We start from the raw sequence: 20,893 nt of genomic DNA, 5'->3' as shown, positions 1-20,893 counted from the left end.
TTTCTAGCTTAATTTTAAAGGTGATAAAAGAAAAAGAGACTTAATTTTATAATGTTGCTGTCCAAATTTATATTCATTAGGATGAATTCAATTAGTATTTATATACTACAGTACTTGTCGGTCATCATAATTAAAGAAACCAATTTTATTAAAACTTTTTACAGTTTCATTTTAAAACCAAAAAAAAAAAGGAAAAGAATATTTATAAACTCAGTTTATCAGATCTTTTTTTTTTTTTAAAAAAAAATCTGTCAATAATAAGCAAAACAGATTAATAATTATACATGCTTATAGATAGTTTTCTTTACTTACAGTCATAATAAAAAATGCACATAATTAAACCATATGTTTAACTGAAATTATTAAAAAATACACAATATAATTATAAAATAAATTCTTAATAATAATCATTTTTGGTGATCTGTTCTTTATCAGATCTTTTTTTTTTAGAACATGTCAAAATTTTTATTTACAGCTTCAGTATTTACGACTACACATACTAATACTGCGTTTAATTACAAATAAATAAAATAAACTATGTATTAAAACAATGAATAATGGTTATACATGTGTATACATATGTATATGTATCAATATTGCGTCATAAAATTCTAGACATAAAAACTAATCTATGTTTAATTGTTAATGTAAATTATATTGTCATTATTTGAAACTTGATATATTTTATAGAATGTAAATAAGCGTATTCCAAGTTATTTTCTAATTAATAAATACGAGTACTTAAATATATAGTAGCACGGAATGCAATATTCATTTAAATCTTGACTATTTTGTTTAACTAATTCAAGCCTCTTATCATATATAAATGCCATTTCTTTATTTAATAATAAAGATAGAAACTATACATAGGAAAAAAAAAACAAAGACAACAATAATATAGTATTGAACAGCTAATAACAAGAGAGCAATTTGTGCAACACCTCATCTCCCCGATAAAATTTAAATAACCGCAAGTTTCGCTGGCAATTAATGCATTTAATATAAAAAGGCACAAGAGAAAAAATATCTATCTTTTGATTTTGATAAAGAGGATATTATATCAAACCTGTCATGGTAATAAAAACAAATGAAAAAAAAAAAAAACTTAAAAGATAATATACTGAATCTATTCTTTTTTTGGTGTCTTTTTTTTTTAAGTCTTCTACAATGGCTGTTAGACCCGTAGTCAATGTATATTCAATTGAAAAGGGTGATTTGATTACAAATACAGTCCCTATGCCCTCTGTTTATCGTGCTCCTATCCGTCCAGATATCGTTCGATTTGTTCACACTAATATGGCCAAGAACAAGCGTCAACCCTATGCTGTATCTTCCAAGGCTGGTGAACAAACATCTGCTGAATCTTGGGGTACTGGTCGTGCTGTTGCTCGTATTCCACGTGTGAATGGTTCTGGTACACATCGTGCTGGTCAGGCTGCATTTGGTAACATGTGTCGTGGTGGTCGTATGTTTGCCCCAACCAAGATAATGCGTAAGTGGCATGTTAAGATTAACTTGAATCATCGTCGATTTGCTACCGTTTCTGCCTTGGCTGCTTCTGGTATCCCTTCCTTAGTAATGGCTCGTGGTCATCGTATTAGTAAGCTTGAGGAGGTTCCTTTAGTTGTTGATAGCTCCTTTGAAGGTCTTTTACGTACGAAGCAAGCCGTAGAAGCCCTTAAGGCAATTCATGCCTATGATGATGTCGAAAAAGTCATTCGTTCTCGTAAGGTACGTGCTGGTAAGGGTAAGCTACGTAACCGTCGTTTCACTCAACGTCGTGGTCCTCTTATTGTTTATAACGAAGACAACGGTTTAGTAAGAGCTTTCCGTAATATTCCTGGTATTGAATTGGTCAATGTTCGTCATTTGAATGTTTTGCAATTGGCCCCTGGTGGTCACTTAGGTCGTTTTATTATCTGGACCGAAAATGCTTTTAGACTTCTTGATGAGCTTTATGGTACTTATGAAACCCCCTCTAGTTTGAAGAAGGGTTATCAATTGCCTGATAATATCATGACAAATTCTGATGTTACTCGATTAATCAATTCTGATGAAATTCAATCCGTTGTTCGTCCTGCTATGGACAAATATACAAAGAGACCTTTTAGTCAGAAGAAGAATCCTCTTAAAAACCAAGGTATAATGAACCGTTTAAATCCTTATGCTCAAGTTTTGCTTCGTGCTGAATTATTGAATAAGGTGAAGAAGGCTGAAATGAAGAAGAAGAAGAAGAATATTAGCAAAAATACAAAGTGTAAATATACCAATTTACGTACTGTATATAAATGATATATTAATTTTTTTTTTTTTTTTCAGTCGTTCAGCAGTTGCTTACTGTGGCTTAAAAGTAAAGTGTACATAGTACTGTACAACTGATGTTGAAAAAAGAAAGTTAAATCCCAGCATATGTGGAATTTATCCCTTTCTTAAATAAGATTTGTGTGTGTGTGTGTTTTTTGACCCCTTTTTTTTTCATTTTATTTAAAAAGCATCTCCGTCAAAATACTTTAATAAAAAAGTAACCTCTTTTTTATTTTTTTAATAATATTATTCCATTCCGCTCATTTCACAAACAAAACTAATTTTAATGACCAAAGAAACAAATCAACATAATTCTAATAATGTTCAAGTGGGCAAGTTTATCAACATATAAGTCTCTTCTTTATTTTCTTCATTGTAAAATAACCACTCTTATTCTTCATTATTATTAGCCGTTCGAATTCGACCTTTGACTGATCGAGATAGAGCACGATCACGATTTGCAAATCTTGCTAATGACGATGCTCTCAAGATTCATTCTAAAACAATTCAAGTCGTACCACAAAATAAGTTATTTACATTTGATTATGTTTTTGGGACTGATAGTACACAAAACGAGATTTTCTCAGTATTGGGTAATCAATTAATTCGCAAATTTATTGATGGTATATTTTATATTTAAAAGTTCAAAAGGGAAGAAAGACAGAGCTGACTTTTTTTTTTTCCTAATTGATAGGCTACAATATTACAATTCTTGCTTACGTAAAGTATATTCCCCCTTTGTTTATGTGTGTTTTTGTTTTTTGTTTTTTAAAAAACAAAAATATGTATGTAGAATCTTAACCTTGATATAATAGGGCCAAACTTCATCTGGAAAAACCTATACAATGGGTACAGCCTTTCATGGCCATCAAATTTGTTCTGAAGATGAAGGAATTATACCTAGATCTATGGCTCTCTTATTTGAACTCCTTCATAATAATGAAACCATTAGACCTATTTCGCCCACATCGTCTATTTCTTCATCCACGTCTAGTAGTCATAGTAAACTTTTACGACACAAAGCAACAAATAATAATCGTTCCACTACCACATCAAAATCTACAAGATTTACTGTCAAAGTTTCATTTATCGAGATTTATAACGAAGAACTTCATGATTTACTTAATTCTGCTCCTCCAGACGAACTACCTCCAATAACTATTAGGGAAGATGCTAAAAATAGAATTTATTGGACAGGTGTAAAGGAAGTTGAAGTGCATAATACTGCTGATGTGATGTAGTAAGTTAAATTTCCTCCTCACATACCCATCATAGAAAAATATATTACAAAAAAAAAAAAAATAAAATAAAAAAAAAGTGAGAATGATACTTAGTTTGCTATAATTAGCTACCTTGAGCAAGGCACCCAAAATAGAGCAACTGGTGCAACCGATATGAATGAAAAATCATCTAGGTCGCATGCTATTTTTTCAGTTTCATTAAAACAAGAAAAATGGGTAGCAAACGATATCACCTCAAATACTAGAAAAATGGTGAGACCAACAAGTTCTCTTAGTTCAAGTTCATCCACTCGCTTAAAATCATCTCAAGAAGATGGTGAATGGATCATTACAACTTCTAAATTTCATTTTGTTGATTTAGCCGGAAGTGAAAGAGTAGGTGTTTGTCAAGATACTAATATATATAAACTGTTATATAAATAACCTCGTTATCTTCTATTTTATACTTACTTACACACACACACATACATACATACATACATATATATATATATATAGTTGAAACGAACTGCAGCAGAAGGTGATCGTCGTCGAGAAGGTATTAATATTAATGCTGGCCTTTTAGCCTTGGGTAATGTTATTTCAGCACTTGGCGATCTATCCAAAAAATCTGTTCACATTCCTTTTCGTGACTCTAAACTCACACGTCTTCTTCAAGATTCGTTGGGTGGCAATGCTACAACTCTAATGATTGCCTGCGTTAGTCCTCTTGAATCCAATTTGCCCGAGACTCTCAATACTTTACAATATGCAAATCGTGCTCGTAATATCAAAAATCGCTCTGAACGAAATCAACAAGAAGAATGGATGGTTACAGACAATATTGAACTTTTACGATCCTTGATTAGTAAGCTAAAGACTGAGTTGACAAATTTAAAAAGGGACTCATTGTCTAATAAAGTCACTACTGGGTTTTTGGAAGAGGAGGAAGAAGAAGATGATGATGAGCAACGGCTTATATTAATATCTGACCTTCAACGACAGATTGAAGAATTAGAAGATCAAGTTACTGTGACACGCGAACGTAATCGTATCGTTGAAAAGGAGCTCCAGCGTCTTCGCCTTGTAGAGGCATCAGCAAATAATGTCGATTTTCAACATTTAGTAGAGCCTGTAATCGAAGAATATGAAAAGAGTATTGCTAAATTAGAATCTCAACTGGCTTTAACGAAGGCTGCATTAACACATTCAAACATGGGTTATGAGGAACAACAAGGACGCATTCTTCAATTTGAATCTACACTTCGTCAACAAGAACAAACAATGAATACACTTCAATCAAGACTATCAAAGGTACTTGAACGTGAACAGAGTAATGAAGCCTATATTCGTGAACTAGAGACTAAACTTTTGAAATCTGCTCAAGAAACCTCAAAGGATCAAGAAATGTTGAATGATCTAAAGTTAAGGATCATGAAGTTAAAGGAGACAGATGAAAATACAGAACAATATATTTTAGGGTTAGAACAACGATTAGCTACTGGTGATAAGGAACGAGTTCAACTGGTAGCTTCTATAGAGGATTTGGAAGCCAAAATTGAAAGTAAGGAGCAGTCTAATCTCGAACTGATGAAGCGCCTTTCGAAATCAACATCGGAGGAAGTAACAGAAAAACTGATTTTAAAAGAATTAGATAAGATGAATGCACGATACAACGAACTTCAACAAGAACGTAACGAACTTCAGAAAAAGGTGGACCAACTTCAACAACAACAAGAATTGAAGGCACAAGTGGTAGAAGTAGATAGTTCACTACCTGAAAAAGTTGTTCATCAACAAGACTTACCATCTGAAAAATTCATAGACTATGTGGATGAAACTCAAAAGTTTAAGAATCGTAAAAGTTTTGCTGATGAAAAGGAAACGATAGCTTCAATAACAGCTCTCAAGTTAAGACAAACTGAGGCAAATTTAAAAGAAGAATCCGAACGAGCCAACCGTTTACAACTTACATTAGATCGCCTTCAACATGATCATACTGAAACTATAAAAGAACTTGATGAGGCCTTACAGCGCTATCATGAGTCGTTGGAACAACTGGAGTTCTTAGAGCAACGTACTAATAGTTCAACAATGACTCATGAAGATGTTCCTGCTGTATCAATCGATTTAAATAAGGAAATGATGCAAGCTAAACATGAAGCATATGAACAAGAAAAACTTAAATTCTCTGAACAAATGATTGAACTCGAGAGCCGTATCCATGCTTTAACAGAAGAAATCAAAGATAAAGACAATCAATTAAGTGTATCACAAGATACCATAAGAAGACTAGAGCATGACTTGGTAGATTCACAAATAGAAAAGATGCATGGAATAGATTTTTCACAACAGACAGAGGAATTTTTATTGAATCAGGATATAACTCATTCAAAGCTGATTGAACTTCAAGAAAGCATGAAGGAATTGATGTTTGATTTAAATACTAAAGAAAACTATATTGCAGAACTTGAAAGAAATTTAGAGGAAACCAATAGTCATGAAGCATCACTGCAAGTTCAACTAAGCGAGAGCCAACAACAAACCATGTCACTCCAAAAAAAATTAGACGAGGCTCTAGCATCACTTTCTGATTTAAAAGTAGCTTATGATAAATTTGAGAAGAAAGTTATTGAAGAAAAAAAGAATACAGAAAATGAAAGACACGATTTAATTGTAAAACATAAAGCTGAATTAGCTAATATTCAACAGAGTACAACATCCATGTTAACAGAAGAGATAACCCTTGATCAACGTGCAAATATAGATGCATTACAATCAATATGGGAAAAGAGGCATGAGGACGATGTCAAGAAGATGCAAGATGATCATCAAGCTGCAATACTTGAATTAAATAACAAATTGGAAACTGCTTATAATCAAATAGTTGAATTACAAAATGAATTAAAGGAGTCCAAGCTACTTTATGAAAATTATGTTATCGATCATGAGGTATCTACGAATAAGTTGACACATGAACTTGAAGCAGCCTTCCAACAACAGTTAAAAAATGAAACCTTAGCACTTCAAACAGAATTAGAAACTGCAAAGGCTCTTCATAAGAAGCTAATAGCTGATCATGAAATAGAAATAACAGAGATATCATCCAGTTTTGAAACTGCTGTTTGTCAGTTGGAAGACGAAGTAAAAGAAATTCGACATGAACTGGAAGTCTCTAAGACATTACAAAAAGAAATAGATTCAAGTCATAAAGAAAAAATACAGGCAGCTTTGATATCTGAAAAGAAGAAGCTTGAACAAAAGTATACTCAGGAATTACAAGAGTATGAAGCCAATTATACCAGTAAATTAAAAAAACTTCAAGCTGATTTAGATACTCTCAATTTAGAAAACAAGTCATTAAAGAGTATGATTGATACTGAAAGGGAAGCTTCCAAGGCAAAATTGGCTGCAGTGCAGTCGAAAGTCATGTCTAGCCCTCTCCCTTCTCCACCTCAAACTATCCGTCTTCAGTCAAACAATAATAATGCATATGTCGCTGAAAAGATTGCGTTATTAGAATCACAATTGACTGTTGCAAAGCTTGAGCGAGAACAATCATCTCAGAGCCAACAAGAGTCATCAGGGGCACTTAAAAAGCAGCTTAAAGATTTAGAGCAATCTTTATTAAAAGAGCAACAAAAGAATGAATTGTTAACAGCAACTATATCCAACTTGGAGGAACAAGGACAGCAAAGCCAAGTGCTAATTAATGAATTAAGAACTCAATACGAAAATGAGTTGGAAAATAGAGAAAAAATAAAAGTATTGCAGAGGGAGAAAGGATCAGATACTAACATACCTCTGCAAGAAGAAAATAAAGACATCAGTCTTGTTTTGTCAGAACCAAAAATGGCTGAAATAGCACATCAGCTTGATATCAAAAATCAATGCATTGATGAACAGCAAAATCAAATAAATAAAATAACAAATGAACTTGAAGAATCCAAACAGCTTTATAATAATGCTACAGTGCTTTACAAACAACGAGTCGTAGCACTTGAGGCCCAAATTGAACAAGTGAGTAATGAAAATTCAGAATATGCCATTCTTTCAAAAGAATTAGAAAAGGAAATTATTTATTTGACTGAAGAAAAAGAAAAGCTTGTTGATACAATCAACAATGCTGATGACAAGGCAGATATGGATAAAATAAAGACTCTACTTGGAGTAAAAGATAATGCTATTTTACTTAGGAAAATAGAAGAGTTGATAGCACAGTCTTTTACAGAAAATGACCATCAATCTTCTCCACTTAGGGATGCCGGTAATAACGAAGAAGAAGATAAAAATATCAAGATTATCAACGACTTGAAAATCGAGTTAAATAAATATCAACAAAGACTACAAGAGCTTCAGCAAAAAGATGCTATGATGGCAAAGAAATTAGAGGATATACAAGAACAACAAAAACAAGAGCATCAAAGACTTACACAAGCTGAGCAATCCAAGAAAAGATTGGAAAAACAAGTTGAACACCTCTTATCGAAGAGATCATCGTTCATTTGCTTCTAATGTTTTCGCATATTAGACTTTCTTGTAAATAATTCCATAATAAATATAAATGTATATTTTTAATATTAAGAAACTTATTATATAAAGTAATAATAATAATAAAAAAAAAGGATTTCCTATATATCTACAGATGTATATATATTTATAAGTGTTTTTTACTCAGTATAAGATTCATGCAATTATTAATAGCCTTCTGCTAACAAATAAAAAGAAAGCTATAAAATTATATTTAATCAAGACACGAAAAGAAAGGTATCATAGTATCTGAGAGTATCATTGACTCCTCTTAAATTGGCAGTATATATATGCTTGGTATTGTGTTCGATTCAAATGCATTAAACATAGGCAAACTAAAGATTATATAACTCTTACATGATTCTTTCAAATAAAATTATACTTGTTTACTCTAACATATAAACTGTGATCGATAAAGCTATTATTACAATACAAGGATTTATGCCAATGTATAATTCATGTAAGGTTAAAAAATCATTTTTCCCTCTTAAGGCTGTGTTTATTTTATTAAAAAAAAAATAGCATTGACTTTCCTTAATAGCATAGAACATGGCCTTCTTTTTAGGGATTTTATTTTATTATAGATGTTAGAGGATGTCAAATCAAAGTCAGCCGTGTCCAAAATCCATTGAAATAAAAATTGTGTATGTATCCTTTTTTTCTTTTTCTTTTTCCTTTTTTATGAATATGGATCCTCAATTACGACTTGAACTAACAAATAAATATCTTGAGTATAGAAATACAGCTACAAAAATTGGGCTTGAGGAGGCTTTGGTATTGATAACTGTTTCTTCATATATATTTTTATGAGTTCATCTAACGATGATCCTTATATTTTTATATAAGGTACAATATAAGCAAGTTGAAGAGCCAAATTGGATGTTGTAAGTTTTTGTGAAATTCAGTGTACTTTGCCTCCCTTATAATAATATATTATATAGTGAGGTTTTATGTGAATTATACTTTATACAAGTAAAAGTATTAAATGAGTCCATCGATCATGCGAATAAAACCATTCGTACAGTAGTGCAATTATTAAGTAATGAGAATCTTTTAAAGGAAAATGGTGTATTAGTATATGAAATTATTCAGTTATTTAATGATATTGAATATGAACAGGGCGTTCGATATTCATGGAAGGTAACTAATTACAAAAAAAAAAAAAAAAAATATGAAGCAATTCCATTTTGTTGAATTTATGTATATTTAGTATTTATCAGAAGGATTTATACATTTATCTACACGATGCGAGATTATGAAAGGGCTTGCTAAATACAGCAAGAATGAATGCAAAAATGTAACTAATAACGTATTACTAGAACTTTTTTTTTTATACAACTAATATTATTTAACATAGTATATAGATCATTTATTACATTTTGCGCATCGTTTAGATTCTAAATATTTAATACCATCAAGGTAGAATGAGAATAAGATGAAAACATATAGAATGATGATTTAATGTGTATTTTTTTTTTTTTTTTTTTTTTTTTAATATTCACTAGTGAGATGATTTATAAGATGGTTGAAGAATATCCTGAATATGCATTTATAGTTCGATTCAAATTAGTAGAGATGCAAATATTACCTGATCTTGTTACTCGGTTAACAGTAGTATATTGTCGAGATATAGTAGGTATTCTATTATTAATCCGTTTCACTCGGAAATATTGATTAATTTATATAAAGGTAAGCTTCCTAAATGGTATATTTCAAGGGAAATCAATATGGTTTCTTGCTCAAACTGTAAACAACAGCCAATATTTTATTAAAATGAAACATCATATTATAACTGATATAGAAGCTAATTTAATGGTAAGTGTAAAAAATAAAATAAAAAAAATCTTACAAGATTATCAATTTAGACGAATTATACATTTAAAGAAGGGACAACAAATGAATCCTGTTGCGTTATCTTCAGCCATTAGGGCATTAGCAGGAATTGTGGGTTATTTTGGGATCAAGCTAAATGAAGCTGAAGTGCTTTTAGTTATGAAAATTCTTAGTACTACTCGAATAGAAAGGTATAGAATACAGAAATGTATATAAAAATATAGGCTTATTTTGTTTAGTAACAAAGGATATATTTTATAAAGAATAGTAAAACTATTACTGTGTGTAATCCTTTTATCTGCAGATCAATTTCTTAGAAAACAGGTAAATATATACATTCTAAGTTGCATTAAATACATACATATATACTTATTCTATAACGTAGAAGGAACTATCAGATGTCCTTGGTCAATTATTACAATCAGAAATATCAGAAATGCCATTACTACTTTTAGTTTATTTTCAAACTGATGCTATTCAGCAAGTTGAAGACATGATTAGATCTGTTCTAGCGATGCAATTATCCATTCGTAAGTTTGAGCAAAAATACATGATATTCCTTTTTCTTATATTACCATGATATAGACAAATTAGGACTGTTTGAAATGCAGAAGCTATTTAGATCATTGAAAACGACGTCTATTCATAATCATTAGTAATAATAAAATAGCTGTAAATAATGGATATGCATATATATCAATATATGTATTTATATCCTATATATTATTCAAAGAGACAATATTGAAGGAGGAATATAATCTACATGCAAACAGATGGCTTTTAAATAGATACATTCATGTATATTTAAAGGAATTACATATATCCTTCTTTAGAAATAGATGATTGACCTTTTTATTAATTTATTTACATTTAGTATTTCCTTTATGACTAATCAATCTTTTGTTTTATATGTGTCTATCTCCTATTCATTACCTATTATAATTTTATTATAAACTAGTTCTTCAGAAAAAAAAAAAAACCTCCAATATATAAATGAAAGAGATATAAAGGATAATATTTAGACTATTCTCTTTTTCTTTTCTGTATAAGCTTGATAAGAATGCAAATCAAATTCCTCTCACTTACTTTATTTGCCGTTGGTATTGTTTCCGCTCTTACTTCCAAACAGAATGAAGCAGCCATTATGAAGACTAGCGCATATGGAAATGAAGCTCGCCGTTCTACTATCACTAATTCATTACTTGTATCAAAGCGTGATGAAGGACAAGAAGATAAGAAAGCTGTTGATACAGTTCGTCGTCGTCGTCGTTATCCTGCACTGCGCCATGTTCCTCATTCTTCTGAAAAACTTGAACGTCGTAATGGTAATGAATCTGGGTTAATGTCTGACGGTCTTCCTATTATTGGCAAACTTTTTGCACATTCTAATACTCCTTCGAAGAATAACATTAAAGATACTCAGAAAAAGTTATCAAATCCTTAATTCACTACAAATAGTTAATATTTATTTTTTTTTAAAAAAAAAATACATGTTCAATAATAAATATACATTTTATTGGACTTGATCAAGTGTATTCTTTTTCGTATTTTTTTTTTTTTTTTTTTTTTTTTTTGAATAAATACATATTATAAAGGGATAGGACCAAATAAAGACAAGTATGTATCTAATACAGTCTTAGACAAATACACTCATAAAAAGGCAAACATAGCATATCTATTCAATATACTTTTTGTAATACACAATGGTAGGTCACTTTATTGATCTAGTTTATGGTAAAAACTTTAAGCGATTTATCATAAACAGGGCTATTTTTTTTTTTTTTTTTGGCACACTTTTTTTTTTTTTTTTTTTTTTTTTTTTTTTTTTTTTTTCGAATCAAATATATTATTAAAGTATGAATTTATTTATTTAATAACTAATAAGGACGATTATAATTTGAAACGAATAAGATGAAATCTGATCAACAGAAGTCTACTAACACGCCGCGAAAAAAGAAAGCTGCTAGAGCCTGTATCCATTGCCAAAAGGTATAAAGATATGATATATGATATATATGAATATATATGAATATATATACATATATATATAATACATACATACATACATACATACACATACACACACACATACACACACATATATATATAAATATTGATCTTGATTCATGTTATAGGCACATCTGACTTGTGATGACTGTAAATTATATTAATTTCTTTCTTTAAATATAGTCATTAATCTTATTTTATATATATATATATTTGTATAGCAAGACCATGTCAGCGTTGTATAAAACGAAACTTGGCTACTACTTGTACTGATGGTGCAAGGAAGAAGGCAAAGTATTTACAAGATGCACCTACAACCAATAATAATAATATACAATTCAATCAAACATCATCTACACAGCATACGCCGAACATAAATTCACCTTTTACACAAGACTTATCTCAATTTCAATCTCAAAACTTTTTGAACACAAGTAAGTAAATGATATATAAATGTACTTGGATTCATGTTATAAAAGAAATCCTCAAGCAATAACAATACTAATCTCTTAAAAAAAACAAAAAATAGAAAATTATAATTATGGATTTGGATCAAATGCAACTAATCTTGAATACTCAATATTATCAAACATGTTAGGATCACCTTTAATAGATCCTTCTTCATCAAATAATTCTACAAATACAACACATCCTCATAGCACGAACAATTCTGATATTGTCTTAAATTCGATTTGGACAACACAGCAACAACAGTCACCAATATTAGATCAACTAGCAGCTACTCAACAGCAACAACAAACAACATCTATGAGTAATATTATACAAGCTCCATTATTGCCAACTACGACCACCACAACAAATCCAACTAATGCATTTATATCGTCATCATCATCACCTAATATTACAAATTATAATAATAATAATAATAATAATAGACCTATTGCTTCCATCTCTTCATCTTCTATGGGAACTTCACAAGTATCTGCATCAGGCATATCATCTTTATCAGCCTATGGTGAAGGAGCAGTCGTTGCCAATGTAGCTAGTCCTGGGAATGCTAGTACATGTTCTGTAGTTAGACGTCGAAATCAAATCATCACACCTGAAATGGCTTATGCTAGTGCAACAAAGCCATTTAGCTATGCCGATGGATATCATTATTTAATTAATTATGTAAAAACAAGGTATATTATAGATAGATAGATAGATTGTACATGTAAAGGAGCTAAGTTATACGGTATTCTTTTTTTTTTTTTTTTCAGAATGAGTAGAGAAGACTTGATGAGAATTAGTAGAGCGCTGGCGCTATTCAGACCTTCTGTATTAGCGTCTATGATGAATTTAACTGAAGATGATTTAATTTTTACAGAAAAATGTTTACAGCGTACACTATTAGAATATGAAAAATTAATTAGTTATTCAGGCACACCCACAGTTGTATGGAGAAGAACAGGCGAAATTGCATTAGTAGGAAAAGAATTTTCATTATTGACACAATGGTCTCGAGATATGTTATTAAACAAGAAAACATATATTTATGAGGTTGGAGAGGGAAAAGTTAAATATAAAATAGTTTTAAATTAACGTTTTTGTTTTCTTTAGCTTATGAGTAATCCTTCAGCTGTAGAATATTGGGAGAAATATGCTTTACATGCATTTGATAATACAGACTCTGCAGTTTATAGTACATGTATCTTGATGAGTCCTACAAAACGAATAGTTCCATGTACATTTTGCTTTACTATTAAACGTGATATATTTGATCTACCTAGTGTAATCATTGGAAATGTAAGTTTAATATAAATAATTTCAAAAAAAAAGAAGAAGAGTATCTAACATTTTATGAATAGTTTTTACCAATATTAAGTTAGTGGTATTCTTTTTTTTTTTTTTTTTTTTTTTTCAATGTAATATTCCCTACCCTTATTTTCTACATAATACATAAAAGATTTTTTTTTTAATAATAGTTTTTTTTTTTTTTTTTAAAAAAAAAGGATATATTTATATGAATAAATAGATAATGTATGCAAATGTAAAGTGAATAGTAAAATTAAGGATGTTCCTTCGAACGCTTATCCTTGTTATTATGACCTTGGTAATAATAAATAGGCATAGAAGAATACTCAGGATGATTGGACCCAGAAGCAGATATTGCTCCTTTATCATCATTAGCAGGTTGCTGCTCTAAATTCCAATGAATACTTGTTAAACTAGGAGGATTATTATTATTCTGAATTGGTATCTTATTCAATCTATCGGATAAATATTTCATTGATACAATAGTGTTGTTACTACTATTAATGAGGGGTAAGCTAAGTTGATGGTCATAACCATTGTAAGAATTTGAATTATTTTCCTCATATAGCTGTGATGACATCTTATTTCCTTGTTCGTGAGATTTCATAGTTGAAAGACTATTAAATAATTTTGAAAGTCTTCCTATATTATGGGTAGGGGTGATAGGAGACATGGAAGATGAAGATGAAGATGCTTCCAAGGTTAATGCTGACTTTTGAAATAGGAGAGAACGATTTGAACTCGAAGGTGTTGGCAAAGGGGATGTCTTGGGTGTCTGTGATGGGCTGTTATCAGCACTCAATGCCTTCTTATGCTGTCTCTTTTGATCAGATTGAATTTGCTTTTGAGAACGTCGAACTTCCTTCTCAAACATAGTTTGTAATTTCATTTCATTTGAAAGTTCCTTTTTGTATTTCTTTTGTTGTTCCTTTTTTGGAATTGGATCCTCGTAGTAGATGCATTTCTTTTCTTTATCGAGAGTATCATCATGCGCTATTACTACTCCTCCTCCTTTACTGATTGGATCTCTCTTCCAACTTCCATCATTTGATTTGTCAAGGATAGTTAATAATGACATGAATAACACAAGTTCCAACTCTCTTGTCTTTGTCAATTTGCATCGAAGCATATTATATCTCAATAAAGAAACAATACCGAAATATTCATCTTTTAATATACATGGTAGATACTGTGCAACACAAATATCACCTATTTTTACATGATGGAAAAGTATGAATATATTATTCAAATGCATTTATGCGTACAAATATATATTTATATATATATTTTTATACGTCCTTACCTGTCTTTCGTATAGCTTTACACTCTAAAGAGTTACTCATTCTACTTTCACGTACCCTAAAAAGTTTATTTTTTTTTTTTAAATAAATTTACATATCAAACTTATATAAAATACCATTTATATCTTTCACCTTCCCATGAAAAAATCCATTCGAACCCAAAACGAGAAACAGAAGCATCGCGAAACTCTACAGATATATCTTGATTATTATCCAGATGAAGAACGATGGGCTTTATCTTGGATCCTGCATTCTTTGCTTGAGTTTCGGCCCAGACTTCAAAGCTGATAGGATCAACTAAACTAATGGCATAAAAATTGGATAGACGATGTCTGATTTTTATATACTGGAGTTGTCCACTTTCTTTCTCTTTAATATCTACAATGGCTCGATTTCGTGGATGACTTGCAAATATGTAATGATTTACAATGTCATTTAATTTAATTGTCATTTTATATACATAAACACAATGAAAAAAAAAAGAAAGGAAGAAAAGAAAAGAAAAGAAAAAGGAACATAGGATATATATTATAGCAATAGTGTAACTATGTGATACATAACAAGGCCGCACAAGACATAAAATTAGAAAAAAAAAAAAAAAAAAAAAAGCAAAATTTTGGGATTTGATTCTCTGTAATAAAGTTAGACGGTGCCTTAAACGTATTACACTTTTGTTTGTTTTTATACGTAATAATAATAATAATACTATCGACTATATTACAATAGGGCTTCCAAGTGTATGTTATATAGACCTGTTGTAGATATATACAAATATATACATTTATATATTTATTCGTATATTTATTCGTATATTATTTTATTAGATTATGCATATTATCGATGCATTTATTATTAACCAAGAAAAGAAATGCACTTTACTCTAACTTGAAACAAAGCCTCCCCCCCTTTTTTTTCATCATATAAGGATCATATGCAACATACAAGGCTCGTGCGTAATACTACATATCTTCTAGTTATATAAATATAAAAATACTATTGTATATAAACAATTTCATATGATAAATGTATTTAAAAAAAAAAAAAGAAAAAAAAAAGAAAGACAACTTTATGATGATTCCAAATTTAATTTGCAAAATAACGAGGCTCATCAAAGACATGATAACGGTGTCCACGAACACCTGCTCCATAGAACATCGCAGGGTACCTTAAAGTAGGTGGCACTTGAGATTCAGGAATACGTTCATAAGATGCCTTCCAATAATCTCGGGGATTCTCAACCAACTGGAATTTACCCGTCTGAATCTCGGTATCTGTGATACGACCATGGCTGACACGAGCATAAGCAACACGACGTAAACCACGATATCCAATATATTGACACCAACGATCCCAATCACTAGGATCGATATCATTCATATCTCCATCATCAAACAGTAAATGATAGATTTCTTGCTGCGGTTTTGTAACTACATAACCCAAGAAGACAAATGGGTTAGGGCTTGTGCGCATGATACGAGCTAATTCAGTTGTTTGTTGAATACGATCATTATAGTTTTCGTCTTGACCATTATGGCTTACGATAAAATCAACAGGTTGACCAAAGACATCCAAGGTAGCATGAATGGCACAAGCTAATTCACCAACAGGGGAAGGCAAGAGGTGATGTTCGGATTTAATGATAGGGAACTTGGAAAGCATTAAACAACCCCATGTATGTTTCATACTGGCTGGTCCAAAATCAACATAGTAACCTAATTCTTCTGCAATTGACTGGGCCCAGTCACGGTTACCCATAATAATTCTCATTGTATCAGATTCAAGTAAACCTAATCAATCAAATAAATTTATATTTTAAAAAAAAAATTAAAGGGGGGGAGTATAGCCTTCACTTACCGACGACATCTAATTCTAGATCACGAATAGCATCACGCATACGACGTTCACTAGCCCACATATCATTATCTAAAGCAAAATGGATTGTCCAAATACCTGCTGTAAATGACTTTTCTGTAGTTGTGTAAGGTACAGGTGTAACTGCATTTGCAACACGGTTAGAGGCAATTAAAGCCGAAAGTGCCACAAGACCACCAACGATAAGACGTGTCATCATGCGTGCATGCTTCAAAACATGGAACTGAGCCATCTTCTTTTGTTGAATGTCCATACGAGCTTGTTTATTAGCATTCCATACACCCAAACCAATCAATAACATCATAGTTATTAAAATCAAATCAGTATGTTCACGTGCATAGACGCCACCAGGTACAAACTCATAAGCAACAACCCAAACATGAGCAAGACAAAGAATATTATAGATCATAAAGGACATAAAGAGAGTCTTAAAAGGAGGCTGAGTAGAAAGAGCACGAATGATAGCAGGGACAATAGAAATCAAGTAGGTGCCAAGAATAAGACCGGCATAAAAGGCCGTCCATGCAGAATAGCAGTAGAAAACGGCGCAAGAGATAGCACCAACAAGATACCAACCAAGGCTAGTGGTAAGTCGACGATGAGAAGATAAGATGAGGCCAATACCCAAAGCAGCAATAGTAGCAATACCCCAAGGGACAGGCTCAGGTCCATAATTAGGATAACCGTCCACTGTCCAACGCATAATTGTTGAAGAATCAGAATACATTGAATGGAGGGCAAATAAAAGGGAACCAAAACCAGCAGCAGCACATAAAGAACTACCTCCCTTTTGCTGGGGTAAAGAAGTTAAATCCTTACCGTTCTCTGTAGATTTACGAATTGTACTATCACGTAAAAGAACTTCAATGGAGCATACAATACCGAGGACAATACCAATATCATTAAGACCACCATTATTTCGATTCATGATGGGCCAAATGGGGTTTTCAGTAAACCATGCCATTTTAATAACACAATGAAGGATTAAACCAAGAGACCAAACAAGAATAGAGCGTTCCAAATCACCTGTATGATTATTAGATTCAAGCCAAGTAGCTATCCAAGTTGTAATACTAAGACCAACGCCAACAGCTGTCAAAGAAAGACGCCAAACAGGGTCTACTTTAAGATAAGAGGCAATACCAACTAAAGAGAGTAAATGGAAAATACCACGATATTTAGCAATTAAACGTCTTAGTGGTGCAATAGCCAATACAATAGGCGACATTGTAATGAATAAGAAAGCTTCAAAACCTGAAATACCCATATACCAAAGAGGGAAATACCTAAAAAAAAAAGACATTTATAAGAAAATACAGACATTCTATCATTGCAAATATATAACTCTTACCAAATCAGCAAAGCTAATGATGTAAGCATTGACCAGAAGACATAGGCTATAAATGGATGTAATATGGGTTAAAAAAAAAGACACTAAATAACAAAGTTATTCCTATAACTCTTACCCAAGTAAACTTCTGTTCCAAATCCAGCAAAGGTTGTCAATGTACGTAAAGTGGAAGGTGCAATACTTCCTTCAGGACTGTTCAAAATTGAATCAATATATTATTATCTCTAATCTTATAATTAAAATAAAAGATAACTTACTTTGAAGCAAATGGAATAGCACTAAATAATAAAAATAAAAATTTAATTTTTTCAATTTTCATTGTTCAAAAAGAAATGAAAAAAAAAAAACTTACGTTTCTGTAGCAATTGGAGAAATTCTAGTTTTGTCAATAATGGATAATTGAAAGTTTTGAAATTCAATTGCAGTGGCAGCATCATAAGCAACGTCATACAGAATCAAAGACCATTCGAAGAAAGCATAAGTTGTATAAGCTAACAAACAAAGTTAATACGCATACAAATACACTTGCACTGAATTATAACTTTACCTCCTGGAACTCTATTTACTTTATGTTGAATAAAGAAATAAATCATTGGTGGTAAAGTAGTGAAAAAGGCAGTTGTCAAAAACTTTCTCCAACGAATAGCAATTTGATTCTGGCTTGAGCTCGAGTAAAGTACACCCAATTGCCAAGGTAAAGTACATAGCAAGTAAAGAATCATGGAAATGTCATGAGTTAAGTGATCATCAGTAGACGTGATATAAACCCAACCACCACAAGCAACAGTACGAACAATACCAACAATTAATAATCCTAATCCAAATGCTTTCGATACCGTTTTTGCTGAATAAGTAGTGTACAAATACCATAAAAATACAAGGGCAAATCTTGGACCTGATGTTAAAGCAATAAAGATTTGAAAAATAGCACGAGCTGGGTATCTATCTCCCGTTGTTGCACTTACACTTGGAAACCATTCCTTTTTTTAAGAAGAGGGAAAAAAAAAGAAAAGAAAAAGAAAAGCCTTACATGAGACGTTTATCTTATTTATTACACCAACACTAATAAGCTATTTACCTCGGGATATCCAAAATACTCATTTTGTACAATTTTATGATAATGTGTAAAGCATCCAACTACAAGTGCAATAAAAAAAGCGCCTATTTTTTTTTTTTTTTTCATATATATAGTTTCTTAGAAACTGATAAAAAATTTTTTTTCTTCACTTTTTTAACTTACAATACGCAAATAAAGTATGCGAATAAGTAATATATTTAGCATCAATCTAAAATATATATTAATTTACTTTTCTGTTGTTTTTCTCTCTTAAATTCTTTTGTTAATTACCTTTTGAATTGTTACAGGCATTAAGTTGCCTGCTTGAGAAGAAGTAGACTTTTCAGCCATTATTATAAGTGTTGAACGAGAAGATTATATATATTTTACTGTATCTCTTCTTTTCCTTACTTATCGTCTATCTATTTCTTTTTTTTTAATGTAATGTATATATGCGCGTATGTATGTCGGCTTTTATACACACATATAAAAAAAAATATGTGGAAAAAAAGAAACTCCATTTCCATTTTAATTGAGTGATAAAAAAAAATTAGGAAAACGGCGGAGCTTTTTTTCTTATATTTCTAAAATGCAACAGCGGAATCACAACATGTTTAAGTGGTGGTTTTTGTCAAAAAAAAACACGAGTTTTTTTTTGTATAATTCAACGAAAAAAGAAAGAGAGGATGTATTAAACGTTATTATAATTATCAAGTAGCAATAATGGCATGTATAATTCAATACTCTATGTAGAACAACTTGAATTGTTTACTTTTTTCTACAGCCAGTACGATGGATATTGTCACCAATTAACGAATATTCGTCGGCAGTTGAGAAATAATTGTCGCAAAAGAAATTTCAATTTGTCGTTTTTATTTTTGTTGATTGTCGTTTTAGGAAAAACAGTATTGCCGCAAAGGTTTTTTATATAATTTTATTAAAATTTTTTAGAGAGGTTCTTTATATAATTTTGTTATAGAACAAGCTCTGGATATAAGCAGAAGTAATATTATAAAAGATGGATTACGTAATACAAGACAAACTATAAGCCTGAACATATAATAATAAAATATAACATATCTTTTGTATTATTCCTTTCAAACTTATCAAAATCTAAAGAGTCTTATTATCATGATCATCATAAAAAAGAGCTCAATTACCATAATACAGTAGTAAGAAAGCTTACAGCTTAACTATTTAAAATGCATGAACCGCCAAGAGTATCTTGTACAATTGAAAAAAAAATCATCTAGATTGTGTGTGTCTAAAAATAAAATAAAACTGTTGTATAAAATGCCATTTTTTATATTATTGATAGCTTATCTATAAACTTCATGCTCTGTCGTGTAACTGCATCTGACTAGTTTTAGCTTAATTTCTTTACAAGAATGTTCAGCATATTCACATGAATATTTATACATATAAAAAAGTAAACAAACTTCTTCTTTTCTTACTTTCTTACTTTTTTGCTTATTTTCAAAGAAAATAGTAATGCTTTACTACATTCAAATAAAAGGCAAAACTTATCTCTAAAGTATTAAAAAGAAAAGAGAAAAAAAAAAGAAAAGGAGAAAGGCAGAAGAGAAGATTTAACGCAAAGTAAATTAAAAACAAAAAAATACGCTAAAATTTAACTTTAATAACTTCTCCTTCTTTTCGT

The 20,893-nt window shown here is 30.9% G+C and overlaps 8 protein-coding genes across 8 annotated transcripts; 5 read left to right on the top strand and 3 right to left on the bottom strand.

The window, feature by feature from the left end:
* Positions 1 to 904: 904 nt before the first annotated feature.
* Positions 905 to 2,689, top strand: BX663DRAFT_233393 (ribosomal protein L4 domain-containing protein). Its single transcript, XM_051521825.1, has 2 exons — positions 905 to 2,257; positions 2,320 to 2,689. The coding sequence occupies exons 1-2, from the start codon at positions 1,168 to 1,170 to the stop codon at positions 2,346 to 2,348; spliced, it is 1,119 nt and encodes a 372-aa protein (XP_051378683.1). The 5' UTR covers positions 905 to 1,167; the 3' UTR covers positions 2,349 to 2,689.
* BX663DRAFT_523777 (uncharacterized protein) lies at positions 2,479 to 8,112 on the top strand. Its single transcript, XM_051529554.1, has 6 exons — positions 2,479 to 2,636; positions 2,715 to 2,927; positions 2,999 to 3,024; positions 3,120 to 3,544; positions 3,653 to 3,920; positions 4,044 to 8,112. Exons 1-6 carry the CDS (start codon positions 2,591 to 2,593, stop codon positions 8,037 to 8,039), a joined length of 4,974 nt encoding a protein of 1,657 aa, XP_051378682.1. The 5' UTR covers positions 2,479 to 2,590; the 3' UTR covers positions 8,040 to 8,112.
* Positions 8,113 to 8,736: 624 nt separating this feature from the next.
* On the top strand, positions 8,737 to 10,728 carry BX663DRAFT_523765 (uncharacterized protein). Its single transcript, XM_051529553.1, has 10 exons — positions 8,737 to 8,938; positions 8,996 to 9,194; positions 9,265 to 9,351; positions 9,412 to 9,473; positions 9,560 to 9,686; positions 9,744 to 9,869; positions 9,939 to 10,078; positions 10,151 to 10,211; positions 10,273 to 10,417; positions 10,473 to 10,728. Exons 1-10 carry the CDS (start codon positions 8,877 to 8,879, stop codon positions 10,541 to 10,543), a joined length of 1,080 nt encoding a protein of 359 aa, XP_051378681.1. The 5' UTR covers positions 8,737 to 8,876; the 3' UTR covers positions 10,544 to 10,728.
* A 165-nt stretch (positions 10,729 to 10,893) lies between these two features.
* Positions 10,894 to 11,336, top strand: BX663DRAFT_523759 (uncharacterized protein). The gene has a single exon (XM_051529552.1). It carries the CDS (start codon positions 10,948 to 10,950, stop codon positions 11,329 to 11,331), a length of 384 nt encoding a protein of 127 aa, XP_051378680.1. The 5' UTR covers positions 10,894 to 10,947; the 3' UTR covers positions 11,332 to 11,336.
* Positions 11,337 to 12,765: 1,429 nt separating this feature from the next.
* On the top strand, positions 12,766 to 13,732 carry BX663DRAFT_523757 (uncharacterized protein; the record flags this gene model as incomplete). Its single annotated transcript, XM_051529551.1, has 4 exons — positions 12,766 to 13,039; positions 13,118 to 13,397; positions 13,458 to 13,643; positions 13,706 to 13,732. Coding segments are annotated over exons 1-4 (703 nt in total), but the record flags the coding sequence as incomplete, so codon positions are not given.
* Positions 13,733 to 13,830: 98 nt separating this feature from the next.
* BX663DRAFT_523754 (uncharacterized protein) lies at positions 13,831 to 15,420 on the bottom strand. The gene is made up of 2 exons (XM_051529550.1): positions 14,956 to 15,420; positions 13,831 to 14,861 (listed from the first exon to the last, which is right to left on the bottom strand). The coding sequence occupies exons 1-2, from the start codon at positions 14,993 to 14,995 to the stop codon at positions 13,906 to 13,908; spliced, it is 996 nt and encodes a 331-aa protein (XP_051378677.1). The 5' UTR covers positions 14,996 to 15,420; the 3' UTR covers positions 13,831 to 13,905.
* BX663DRAFT_415396 (uncharacterized protein) lies at positions 15,066 to 15,290 on the bottom strand (the record flags this gene model as incomplete). Its single annotated transcript, XM_051522343.1, has 1 exon — positions 15,066 to 15,290. A coding segment is annotated over one exon (225 nt), but the record flags the coding sequence as incomplete, so codon positions are not given.
* A 616-nt stretch (positions 15,421 to 16,036) lies between the features above and the next one.
* Positions 16,037 to 19,462, bottom strand: BX663DRAFT_442525 (Frag1/DRAM/Sfk1 family-domain-containing protein; the record flags this gene model as incomplete). The annotated part of the gene is made up of 8 exons (XM_051523516.1): positions 16,037 to 16,740; positions 16,808 to 18,111; positions 18,177 to 18,222; positions 18,292 to 18,368; positions 18,529 to 18,667; positions 18,724 to 19,156; positions 19,255 to 19,337; positions 19,417 to 19,462. Coding segments are annotated over 8 exons (2,832 nt in total), but the record flags the coding sequence as incomplete, so codon positions are not given.
* Between the last annotated feature and the right edge of the window lie 1,431 nt (positions 19,463 to 20,893).

This window comes from Cokeromyces recurvatus (genome assembly GCF_025118155.1).
Source record: "Cokeromyces recurvatus strain NRRL 2243 chromosome Unknown BX663scaffold_37, whole genome shotgun sequence".
Taxonomy (NCBI): Eukaryota; Fungi; Mucoromycota; class Mucoromycetes; order Mucorales; family Mucoraceae; genus Cokeromyces; species Cokeromyces recurvatus.
The sequence above is the reverse complement of the archived record's forward strand: the minus strand, read 5'-3'. Positions and strand labels throughout refer to the sequence as shown.